This window comes from Terrapene carolina, unplaced genomic scaffold (assembly GCF_002925995.2).
Source record: "Terrapene carolina triunguis isolate 2854851 unplaced genomic scaffold, T_m_triunguis-2.0 Scaffold262, whole genome shotgun sequence".
Taxonomy (NCBI): Eukaryota; Metazoa; Chordata; order Testudines; family Emydidae; genus Terrapene; species Terrapene triunguis.
The window spans coordinates 2,849,617-2,862,948 of NW_020664613.1; the positions used below are offsets into that span (position 1 = coordinate 2,849,617).

Genomic DNA, 13,332 nt, shown 5'->3' on the forward strand with positions numbered 1-13,332 from the left:
GAGCCCACCGCACCCAGAACCCCCCCCACCAAGCCCCCACTCTGCTGAGCCTCATCCCCTGCATCAGGAGCCCCCACACCCAGACCCCCACCCCACTGAACCCCAACCAGCTGCACCTGACCCCCCCACCAAGTCCCACTCCCCCAGCCTCCCCCCTCCCCCCCGAGCCCTAACCACCTTCACTTGGACTCTCCTGCAGAGTCCCATTCCTCCTGCACCTAGTACTCCGCACTGAGCCCCTGTGCATCCAGATTCCTCCCCGTACCCAGACCCCCCCCCACAAGCTGCCCGCACCCAGACTGTGCCACACAGAACCCTGGTATTCTTGAGAGAATTCTGTGCCAAAAAATTAAAAATTTTAAAATTCTGCAAAGTTCTGCAAAATAACACAGTAACACAACAACAATGTAATCACACCATCTTCAATTATTTTGGTAATTTATTTCAAAATACTTGTCAACAAACAATTGAAAATGGTGTGATTATATTGTGTTATTTTAACAAATAAAATACACAGATTTTTCAGAATTTTAAAATGTTTTGCGCGTAATTTTTAATTTTTTGGTGCAGAATTCCCTCAGGAGTTGAGTTTGCCTTGTATCATTCCTCAATCAACACTAAATCATTTTATATTTTAAAAGCTAATCATGCAGGATGAATATGTTTTTAGGATTTTATTCTGGAGTATGTTCTTTGGTTGCTCCAAAGGAGCTCGGTCTATGATAGTTAGAGTTAAGGGTGATAGGGGTAAGTTAAGCCCCAGTATCTCCTATAGAAAATAAGAGGGGAAAAAACAATTATTTCAGTGCTGGAATAAAACAAATAAAAAAAAATTCCATGACAGCATGATATAATTACACAAGTTCTACTCCTTGTCAGGTCCCTTAAAAAAATTCAGGCAACATTTATAGGCATGCCTAACTTCCGAAGCTTCTTTTTGCTTTTAATCGTTAGGGTCAAAACTGCCGATAAGCGTTATGCTCTGATGCACAACTGTGGACTGCTAACCTGCACAGAACTACATGGATGTCAACAGAGCTCCACTCAGACACAACCATCCCCTCATAGGTTATCAACCACAGTATCAGGGCCTTAGTATACTTGGACACGTACTATTGGGTAATGTAAGGCCTGATTTTCAGAGGTACTGAAAACCTTAACTGATGCTCAGTACCACGGAAAAAAAAAAATCAGGCCATATATTTAGGTTCCTAAATATGGATGGAGGAGCCTAACATTTGTCACTCCAATTTGATATTTTTGGCCTTGATTTTTCTTTTCTATGGAAAGAGGGAAGAAAAGCCATTACAGACTTTACAAAGTGTATAAGATGCATTAGATTTAAACACCAAAATAACTTTTGCTTGGCCAATATAGGTTTTTGTTATTTACATTGCAACCAGTAAAGCATACTTTTACAAACTTCCTTTGTTTGTATATAGCTCCAAACAGTGGCAAGCATTACTGTACTTAAGTGCATCTGTTTTATTTCACTGTGTCAGTTAATGGTGCTTAACAGGAACAAGGGGGCTGTAAAGCAATATTCTATAATGTACTTCTCAGTTACCAATCAAAGACAAACGCACTACAGGTATTTTTCTTTGGATATATCCCTTTCACACAAGGAGAACAAGATGGAAAAATCATGCTAAAAGCTGCAAAGTTGAATCAAATCATGCTTGACCTCAGTTTGCTTTGGAAAAGAATGAGAGTAAACTTGACTGAAACAGGGCAACTATTTATTCATACCTTTTACATTACAATCTAGAATCTTTCTTTACATGTCATCTTTATTGATACCTTACAATCTATGTGCAAGTAAAAAAATCATAACATGTACTGATTTAATCATGTATAATGTTGCCTATAGCTGTAGTTATCTACAAAAATAAAATAATAGGTCAAGATTGTGGCTTTGGACATGCTGGAATGGGAAAGTGGAACTTTAGTTGCCAAATAGATGTGGCCTGAGGCATTTTGCCCACATAGGACACACACAGGAAGGCTGAAGGAGGAACATTACAGAAGTTAATTCTAGCAAACCTGCATCTACTGCCAATATTCATGCAGAGGATGGAGCCTTTTGGGCCCCATGGATAACACTAGCTGCACACTTAGCATAGCTGTCAAGGGAGCAGTATGTTGTTTGAATAAAATTATGCACATAGTGGAGCTGACCTATTGAACTACCTCCCTTAAATCCCTCCACAAAACACACTTCTTCCACAAAGATTTTCAGCAATGGCCTGTGCAAGTTTTCTCCACAACCCTGAGTTGCTCTCATCCATGTACAATGAGTCAGTTATGTTGCATGCATAACAACTAGACTGTAAACTCCTTGGGTCAAGGACTGTTTCTATATAGATATGTGATGAGCCAAACAAAATCTTGACTGTCTTTTTGTCCTGTGTTTGTACAGAACCTAGCACAATGGGATACTGACCCATGATTAGCGTTCTTAGGAGGTGTTACCATAATACAAATTATTATTATTATTATCATCATTACTTGTTTTTGTATCACCTGAACCAATTCAATGAAAACTCTCTCAAACTTCTGGTCCTTGAAAGCCTACATGAGATGTCACCAACCCCACCCCATATACATATTTAGGACAAAAGCTTTCAAACATTGGTACCTAAAATTCATACCTGAATCCATATTTAGGCCCAGACTCAAAAAAAACACTTACACATATGCTTCAGTCTCACTGACTTCAATGGAAGTGCTTTCCTGAATCAGGTCATCAGACACTCAAATAAGTGGCCTGATTTTTCAGAGGCGTTTGGCTTATCTCTGAAAATCAAGCCATTTATTTGGATAATTAAATATGGATTTAAGTACCTAGCTTTAGGCAGTCAAGTCTGAAAATGCTGGTCCTGGCTTGTAAGCTCCTCAGGGCAAATATCATTAGCTCCCTCTATTTCCTGTATATATACACCACTAAGCACATTGTGGCACTTTACTATGACTAAACAAATAATAATGGGTCTTGCAAATGCGGTCACCTGTGATGAGGAAGCTGGACTCAATTTTTATTGATTCTGTGCCCAATTATTCTAAATTAAAAACCAAAGCAACCTTGTGATTCAAATGTTTTAATTTCCAGGGCTGTCACCAATAGCTGAAGATGATCCTTTCATTGCTCCTAACTATATATTTACTACAAGGCAAATTCTCCTACCAGTCACACAGGACTATTGTTCGTCAGAACCAAAGTGTGATATTATGTAGAGCGAAGTGTTTGGTTAATTTTGGTAATAGATTTATGGGAACAATTATAGGTATGGAGATAGTCTACAGTATGATTTAATAAAACATGGTTACAGCCTATCAGAGAAAAATCCCTATCTATATTATTCTTGTGAATAATTCAATTGTAATGCAGACAGGGCTTTAATGTGAATTAGAAGAGCGTGTCCTACATAAAATCTCATGCATTTAAAAATAGGGTCCTCTGGTTGCAAAGCATTATTGAGCTCCAAGTATCACCAAAAAAAAAGTACAGAAAGATTTGCAAAAACATAGCATTACCTGTACCCAAAGGTATAAGAATATTTTCACAACAATGATTTTGTCAGAAGATTAGAGGAATTTAGTCTTAATAGTAAAAGGCATTGGACAATACCTGGCAGGAGCTGTTGGATAAATTACTTTTATATGCTGGAAAACCAAATCCTGATTCAGAACTTGTTTGATCCACGCTCTTACTCCTGGGCCAGTGTCACCTGCATAGTACAAACACACAGGAAATGATATTCCACGTATTTATTGGTAGCACCATACAATGCCAAAAATATTTATACCTGAAATTCACTTCATTTACAAACTCGATCCTGCAAGCTGCTCAGCAACTTCTAAAAGTACTAAGAACCCTCAAACCTCTTTGAAAACAGGACGTACTCAACGCCTCTCTGATCACACTCTTAAAGGGGCTACATACTATTGCTTTTATAAACATTTTGCTACAGCACTACTGCCATTGATTTCCCAATTGGCCACAAAAATCCTGTGTCCTTCTTATAACCTAGATAATTATCCACTAACAGTAAAGTGATAAAAAACCCACAGGGGAATGCAAGAAAATACAAAGTAAAAAAACAAACCCAAAAGCTTGTCAGTTGGTGTCCTCATTTAAAAAAATGCATTTTATTATTTTCATTTTTTTTTAAATTACGAAGGTTTAAATGAACAGTCCTCAAAATGTAGTTGAAAATAATAATTAAATGTGATGTTTTTATTAGAAATAGACTTCACCTAAAATCTAAGATCCAAATTCCCCTGAACTCTTGGTAAAAAGGAGTTCAAAATATGAACCTAGATCCAAACATCTGGCTCCTAGAATTATGACAGGTTGATCAAAATCCTAAATCCAAACCAGTCCCTTTCTTAGAGTTGGCTGAGATCAGGGTCTGAATTTTGTGGCTCCGGCCAACACCCAACAACAGTTTAATCTGTGATCCTACAAGCAGGTCCACATGTGTGGATCCTTGCAGATTCAATGTTTTCAAAGTGCCTTACAAACATCAAACAAACATTCATTTTCTCCTCCTTTAAAATGTTCTGCAGTGTTCTCAGTGAATAACTCGAGTTTTGCCCCAAACCTATCCAACTCTCATCCAAACACACAAAAATGTCTAACTTGAGTTAAGTGTTTCTTTAAATTGGAGCTAGCTAACCAGTCAGGGAAGTGGGTTGAAGCTCTAGTGGTACTGACACTCCAGCAAATAAAGCAATGGGGAAGCAGCATCTTGAGTTACAGAAACTGATCAGTGGCTAATCCAATCACTCTGTGCTACTAATCCAAATCACTGTGCACTTGAAGTATTGTTTCACAGGATAGTCATTCTTGGGTGACCAGACAGCAAGTGTGAAAAATCAGGACAGGGGGTGGGGAGGTAACAGGAGCCTATATAAGAAGAAAAAAAAACCAAAATCGGGACTGTCCCTATAAAATCGGGACATCTGGTCACCCTAGTCATTCTCAATGGAGCCAGGCTAACCTGAGTGAGATATCCAGTGTATTCACTCAAGGTAACTGTTGCAGTGAAGACAAGCCCTTACGTGGAAAAGGCTTTTTATTGCTTTAGGTTTCAACAAAGAAAGCCCCCGAGACATTATTTACAAAATAAAATGTAAATAAATACTACTGGGATTATGCTTCAGTTAATGAATGGAAGGCAAAAGGACCCTGTCTTGCCACTGCTTACTGCCAAGCACAAAATGTACTATGAATAGCCCTATTTATGTCAAATCACAAATAACTCACAGTAGTAAGTGCTAGCCTCAATAGTAAGTCTTTCCAGGATTGGGCCCAAAAATTGTACAGTGTTTATTTTGACTTTGCCATTTAAAAAAAAAATCTATATACAAATTAAAGACATAACTAGGAACCCATTGTGGATTTATTCCTGCAAACATGCTCATGAGTAACTTTAATCATGTGACTAGGTTAGGCTGGAATCGAAGCAAATCTAGTTTTCAACTGTCAAATTTGGAACATATGGGTTTTCTAAGATACACTATTAACAAAATACTTTTAAAAGCCTGAAAATAAAATTCCTTTCCCTACAAATATCTTTCCTTCATTAGAGAACATAAGCCTTGATTCTGCAAATCAAATTAAGCGTGCATGCTTATAAGCATTTGCAGGATTGGGGCCATAGATCTTTATATGTTTTCTTTGTGATACAGGAGATATCATCACATCTCCCCTTTCTTTACTGACATTTCATGAGTTTTGAGTGTCAGCAGGAGCATGCATAAAGCTGGGAGCCAGGGCTTGTACACACTACCACTTATGTCAGTATAACTTATTTTGGTCAGGGGTGTGAATAAACTCCTCTTCCCCGAGCAGCTTAAGTTACACCGACCTAAGCTCCGGTGTGGACAGCGCTACGTTGGCGGGAGCTTCTCCCGCCAACATAGCTACTGCCTCTCAGGAACATGGTTTTATTATGCTGACGGGAGAGCTCGTCATAGAGCGTCTTCTAGTGTAGACCAGCGGCTGTAGCGCTTCTAGTGTTGACTACCCCTTAGTCTGTTTGAAGAGCTTGCAGAAGGCTCATTAGTTAAGAGACTTTGACCCTCACATACCAACTTCCATCGCCCTAACAATGTCATAATTACCAGGGCTCCCATTTGGATGCAACTAATTTCTGTTATGTAAAAAGCACACATCAAAAAGTGCTGGACTTCAGACATTTTTACATACTATTTTAACACTATCTTGTCTTCTGAACGGTACTAAGAAGAATGAATAATGCACAACCAATTCCGTTTCAGGGACCTATTTCAAAGCCTGCGGCTAAAATCAGCTAGCTGTGGTTCCGACTGCTACCTTTTCCTTTTAAAATAAAAATACAAATTTTAATTTCCCTTTCAACCATGAGTGGCCAAACTTCTCCAACCCTCCATGTCTCTCTCAGACACATACACAGAGGTGAGTAGCTGTCTACAAAATGACTACAGATTTAAGGCCTGACTCCAGACCACTGCTTTTCTTGCTCAACTACTATATTGCTTGATGCTAACACTGGATTTACTGCATGGGGAGTTCTCCGCTACCTTCCCATTCAATCTGGGGTCAACTCGTCTTCTTATTACAATTAACTGGTGGCATGGGATTGCCACTCAGCTGTTGCTCTGTCCGGAGGGCATCAATGTAACATACCAGCCCATACTAAGATAACTGGCTACCCCTGCTTTGGAACCCACCCTGCAGAACTGTTAAATAAAACCAGATAAAAGAGCACTCTTACTTTTCCTTACAGCTCCATTGTAAATATTATGAGTAGAGTTATAACAAAAATGAAAAATTGTACAGTACTTAAACCACTTGTGGAATCAACTTCTAACCATAATCTTCCCCCACTTCTACAAAATAAGAGGAAATTATTTCCTTCAGCATTAAAGTATTAGAGTTAACAGGAGAAGCTGAGCATATTGTATTAACTCCCCTTCATTTGTATGCTTTGTGAAATCAAAACAGTTTTGACAGTCCTGGTTTAATAAACTAAATTCAAACTGGATTATAAAAATAAATAAACATATGAATACTTTGTCAAATCAAATATAAACATCATGCTTATACATATATATCAGTAAAATAACTTTAAGAGATCTAATTCAAGCACTGACAGATGCCTGTAGACACAACAGAATGAATTCCTAAAGCCTCAATACAGCAAACACGCATACACTTAATTAATTAAAGAGAGACAGTCAATTTCAAGATTACACTTCTACCTGATGTTATTTTTTTTAACCTAACATTGTTACAAGCAACACCTAAAATGACTATAACTTATAATGGAGGAAATATTTTTTCAGTTTGTTCACTCTGTGCAATTAAAAAGCATTTTTTCATATAGTTAGTTTAAACGTTTCACCTGTGTGGTCAAGTAAGAATTGGGTTGGGGATTTCAAAAGCATTTACAGGTCTGTCGCATCTTACGCTGGGGTTACGTTCCGCAGTCAGAGCGTAAAGCGAAAATCGCGTATAGTCAAAATTACATTGAGTGTAATGGCGGGCAGAATTGCCCGCACTACAGGTACAGTATTAAAATTGTTATTTTTCTCTTTTTTGATTTTGCTGACCGCGTAAAGCTGAAATTGCGCATGTTAAATGCGCGTAAGATGTGACAGACCTGTACATGATACAGGAGCACCAGTCCCATTGATTTAGGCACTTTTGAAAATGTCACTCCGATCCTGTAAATTTTTTGTGAACATAAGTAATTTTTTACTTATGAAGGTAATCCCCTGCATGAATTCAGTTATCCATATACCTAAGGCCTTGTCTAGACTAGGATAAATATTATATTTGCTAACACATGCCTTTAACACATGTTGAACTGGTCAAGTTAAAGCTGAGGAGAAGCCTCAGCTTTATGTATATATATTAAAATACATCCCACCTTGTCTACACTAGACTTTTAAAATGCATCAGTTAGGATGTTAGCTACCACATCTTTTATCCTAGTCTAGACATGGCCTAAGTATTTGCAAGATTTGTACCCTTCGTTTCCCTGTTATTTGTGTGCAGACTGCAGCAGGGGAGAGAAAAAACCATTTTTGAAAGGGGAGGAAATTGTGGGTGTAAAACCACAAAAACTAGCATGGGAATTTGGGAGCAGATACAGAACCTCAAACTCATTTTAACTCAGTTTTAAAAATTGTCTAGATTTCAAACTGACAGAGTCCCTCTACTGCCCCTATTGCCATTTTACAGGTGGAGAATAATGAGGCATAGTGAGGTCAAGGGTGTGATTTTGAGCCCTTACTCACAGGAGTCATCTCATTAAAGGTAGGGGTGCCACTCACATCAGTAAAGCCTCAGGGCCGCTGGGGGGGGGGGCAAGTGGGGCAATTTGCCCCAGGCCCCACAGGGGCCCCCCACGAGAATATAGTATTCTATAGTATTGCAACTTTTTTTTATGGAAGGGGCCCCCGAAATTGCTTTGCCCCAGGCCCCCTGAATCCTCTGGGCAGCCTTGTAAAGCCCTGAGCCTCCAGCCTAAATTCAGGATGGTCCATACCTGTGCACTAACCACTACTGGACAACACACCCCTAAGGCCCGAGCTCAGCCACCACCCTGCAGATTGGGGCAGGGCCCCCGTGGCTCGCCCCAGCCCAGCGGCCCACCACCCTGCAGAGTGGGGCAGGGCCCCCGTGGCTCGCCCCAGCCCAGCGGCCCACCTCCCTGCAGATTGGGGCAGGGCCCCCGTGGCTCGCCCCATCCCCCATCCCTGCAGAGTGGGGCAGGGTCCCCGGGCTGGCCCCAGCCTAGCGGCCCCCTGCAAGTGCCTGGGGACATGAAGCCTGGAGGCCTGCACCTGAGCCGTGCAGCAGGATCACCGAGGCGCGGTGCCCGCCCGCCGGGGACACAACGCTCCGCTGCAGCGCGGCACGCGCCGCCATGGCCGCGGCTCCCCTGCGCCAAGCGCAGGGCGGGCACCGCTTCCCGCCCCGCGCCGGCGCGGCTCGCTCGCTGTCTGTCTCCGCCCCGCTGGCTTAGGTCGCTCGCTGGAGGCTTCGCGTGGAGGTGGGGCGGCCGCGCGCCAGGCTGCGGGTGGTACGTGAGGCGCGAGCCAGGAGGGGGGTGAGCTGTGGAAGGCCTGAGCCCGCTCTGCCCTTCATAGCGCGTCCCAGGAGCTCCCCTAAAGAGCCCTCCCCCCAAGGCGAGTGTGGCCCAGGCAGGGCTGTGCCAGATTTGATCTGAGTTACAGCTGTATAGGCACCAGTGCCCGTGGGACCCTCCAGGGGAGCCATCTCCCTGGTACAGAAAAAACCACCGGCCATCTGGGATGAGCCTGACCCCTAAAACTGGAGAGCTGACAGTGGGTACTGAGCATCCTTACTGCTATCCCAGCCAGGATAGCTACTTCCAATAAAGTGGCAATCCTCGCCTAGGGTGGGCATATAATCCGACCCTTTGGATCCCTGCATGCCCTTGTGACTCACTTGCAATAATGGGTTTTGTTATGAACCCAATTTCCCAAGGGAGCAGAGATCGGGGCAGGCATCCGCTGCAGTGAGCTGCTGGAGTTGGTTGGAAAATTCCAAATTGGGGGGGGGGGTTGCAAGTAAAGGGACAGATTTTTCATGGAAATGTCATTTTTTCCCCAATCATCTGTAGCTGCCACTGTATGATTTTAAAAAATGGGGCTGTGGGAAAAAGTACAAGTGGTAGGAGGTGAAGAAATGGCAAAGGGACTGTGAGAAGTAGCAGTGCTATCACCACAAGTCCTAGAAGATTAAAAGCTAAAGATTCTCATTTTCTCGCTAACAGGCACAGAAAGAGAGGACTGATCCTGAGTCCCTGGCTGACCAGTGAATTTTTTTTTCTCTCTACTTTGAAAAAACAAACACAAACAAAACAGGAAAACAGAACCACACTGAACTTTGCTACCTTCACTTTGGATATTTTGGATATTTCCCAAGCCCCCTACGAAATAAAGTTTCATGTTGCAAAACAGGTCCCAAAGATCAGCACAGACACCACTATATAGTCTTCACTTCTCTCTGGGGTGGAATCCCATGATTCTCCCACTCATAGGCCATGTCTTCACTAGGAACGCTGCAGCAGTGCTGCTGTAGCACTTCAGCATAGACATTTGCTTCAGTGTAGACACTCTACAATGATGGGAGGGTTTCTCCCATTGCTGTAGTTAATCCATCTCCCTCAGAGGTGGTAGGTAGATTGATGGAAGAATTCTTCCATTGACCTAGCGCTGGGTCAGTTTAACAGTGTCGCTGAGAGGGGTGGATTTTTCACACCTGTGTACAACATAGCTGGGACCACCTAACTTTTTAATATAGACCTGGCCTCATACTGGTTCTTGGACTACAGCCTCCTATGGACCAACCAGGACTGCTCAGTAGGCCTGACTAGGTTCAGTCCCTGCAATTCTTCCCTTCAGGAGCTGGTGAATACAGTGACCCAAACAACAGCCTCTGTATTGCTTAATCTAAACAGGAACAAAGCATAACAGAAAAAGATTTTTTAACACAATAAACAGTTTAAACCCATATCTGTCTTACCTAATGTTTTAGGTAAGGCTGGTTTATCCCAGGTGCCCCACCTCTTTGGTCTGGAGAGGACAGTCAGCATCCATGCAAACTCTGTCTCTCTCCCTTTTCTTCAGGGGTTGCCCTTTTATCTACTCCTAAAGTCTTTGTCAATGCCCTGTGTCTCTTGAACCTGGTTACACTGTTTTATGTGGTCCACAGGGGTCCAGGGGGAGGAGCAGGTGTATACTTCAAAGCAATTGATGTTTGCATTAATCTTCTAGATATCAGCAAATGGGTCTACGTGCAAGTATTGTCTGCTTTCTAGCTTACATGCTGTCCACTCCTGTTGGGATTAATCCCTTGTAGTTGTACAGGAAACCACACAATAACAATCTAACAGAAGGACATACAATATAAAATAATTCAGGCATCACCCACTTCCTTCACAACTATGTGCTTGATATGTTGGTCTGAGTATTGTCAAGATGTTTATTGCATGCATATATTGGGTTAATTCAATATCTGGGTGGTCAGGAAATGGGTCCAAGAAGATGGACAATACCCCACATAGGAGCTCTGCAGCAACACCCAGGATTATTAACTGTAATATTCTATTTCTGCCCATTGGAGGGCTTGCCAGACTGGCTTTCCTAGAACTCAGTCACACACATACACTTCCATGAAGGAGGGGAGATCAAAAGACAGAGGGGGATTTAAAAATACTGCACTCTATTGATGGGGGTAGATGGCCCTGGGATGCCTTGAGGAAGCTTCACCTGCCTAGATCTTCATTTCAGGATGGTCAGATTTTAAGTAAAATAAACATTTTGTTGTTTTGAAATTCTCTTCTCCCATTATGCTGTGTTCCTGTTGTTACAATTAAACAATACTTGGTTTTAAGAAGCCTGTTTTGGGTTACTGTATTCACTACTGGTCACAGTTCCAATGGGAAGAATTGGAGGTGCCAAACCCAGTCTGGCTACCTGAGCAATTGTGGTTGGTACACAGGGGGCTAAGCCCGAGACCTGGTCTGCGAGTGGGAGAATGCCAGGATTCCACTCCTGAGAAAGGTGAAGGTGAGAGGGCTGTCACCTGAGAGGGTGCACTTAGAGAGACCAGAGGGGGTCAAAGATGCAGCTAGTGCCAAACCATGACAGTTGATATGAACCCACCCTTGCTACCAGAACAAATCAAACCCTTGTCACTTCCTTCTATTTGAGATTGGCTCAGAAGTTTTCATTGTTGTTCCCTTTCCTCTGTTTTAATCTAGTTATAGAATACATTTTAGGTTTGTGGTTTCTATATTTAGAAATGCCATATGGTAGGCAAACTATGGAGCAAATAGTAAAGGAGGTTTGTTCCTTTCATGTCGCTATACGTGTCTGGAAATGTAATTAAGTTTCAGTGTGACCAGGTGTAGTTTTACAGATAAAGGCCCAGTTGGCAAATGAACTGAGGGAGACCAGGTGGTAGAGACTTTGCTTACTGATTCTTCAAGGCATATCACAAAGTGAGGGACCTAGATAGACCCAACATTGTGAAAGACCCAATAGACATTGACAATTTTGCCCATCCTTAAAAAGCCATCCCTGTACATAACTACTTTGATGCTTGTGATAGCTCTTACTGTTCTGCGGGTCTGAATACCTTGTGAGAAAGCACAGGAATTCTCATGTATTACACCGTGTCCCTTGCCCACTTTTATATAGCATGTATGCTTTCATTGAGGCCACAAGAATATTTTGGTGCTGTGTAGATTAGCCACCACCATGGTGATTTGAGGTCCATAGCATTCAAGTAAGGACAACCAAACAAATCCCAATACTGCCATTTCACTGGCCAGGTGCAGTGTGATCCAGGGGGTGAATAATGAGTTTACAGTTTAGTTTTGCAGTTCATCATGAAGTATTTGGCAAGCCATAGGGGCACACCTGTTAGTCCTTAAAAATGTAATGAAACCTTAACCCCTTGAGGTAGTGTGTTATTACCTTAACAATGGCTGTGGGTTATGTAGGTGAAACATCCGTGTATGTGTAATATGAAGAACATGTGCTCATATTTCTGTTTGAATTACTCTTTCTTTTACCACCCTGGAGTATCATTTCCTAGCATACCTAGGCCATCAAATCTGTGGGCATCACTGTCACTTGCAGTGGCACATGTATATGGCATGCTGCATATCTAAGATATATGCAAATATCATCACTGTGTATCCATAAGCATTATGCTTTTCTAAGAGGTATTGTTCCTCTTAATTTTATGCTTCAAGAAAATCAGGCTTAGCTCTGGTCACATGTTTCCCCAGTTCAATAAGTAAATAGAAAAAAAAAACCTTTCTGAATTTAATGGAAATTGAATGAATTTACTTTAATGGGCAGAGGACCGAATTCAGCCATTTGTCAAACTTTATAAGATGACAGTTGCACAACACAAGAATTCAAAATTCCAGTAAAGTAGTGGTCACCAAGAAAAGAGGCAAATGCAGTGATCAGCATAAAAAGTGAACATTTGCCAACAGTTATCTGAGATACTAATTATTTTCTATTCAAAGAACAGAGAAATAACTGTGATATCGCCGATATTGTTGATTAATGTTGACTTTTTAAATGAGTTAACCAGGAAACTTCAATCATTATCATAAGACATATTCATATTTTTAAATTATCCTTATTTATTAATAACTTTATTTCACATTTCATGATTCTGTTCGTGGGTAAATTCTAGTGCTCATAAAAGTGAGGGGTTACCCTGGGCAAAGGTAGGATATTGCTATCTGACTTAGCTATGTAGAAAAAAAATTGTCTATGTCTCTGCCT

At 41.6% G+C, this 13,332-nt stretch overlaps 1 protein-coding gene across 1 annotated transcript in view; it reads right to left on the bottom strand.

Annotated features, from left to right (window-relative positions):
- The window catches only part of LYPLAL1 (lysophospholipase like 1), a 39,923-nt gene extending 30,920 nt beyond the window's left edge, over positions 1-9,003 (bottom strand). The window contains exons 1-2 of the mRNA XM_024216165.3: positions 8,839-9,003; positions 3,629-3,728 (exon numbers count right to left, since the gene is read on the bottom strand). Of these exons, the coding sequence (XP_024071933.1) occupies positions 3,629-3,728; positions 8,839-8,923 (185 nt within the window). The 5' untranslated portion in view covers positions 8,924-9,003. The remainder of the gene's footprint in view (positions 1-3,628; positions 3,729-8,838) is intronic.
- Between the last annotated feature and the right edge of the window lie 4,329 nt (positions 9,004-13,332).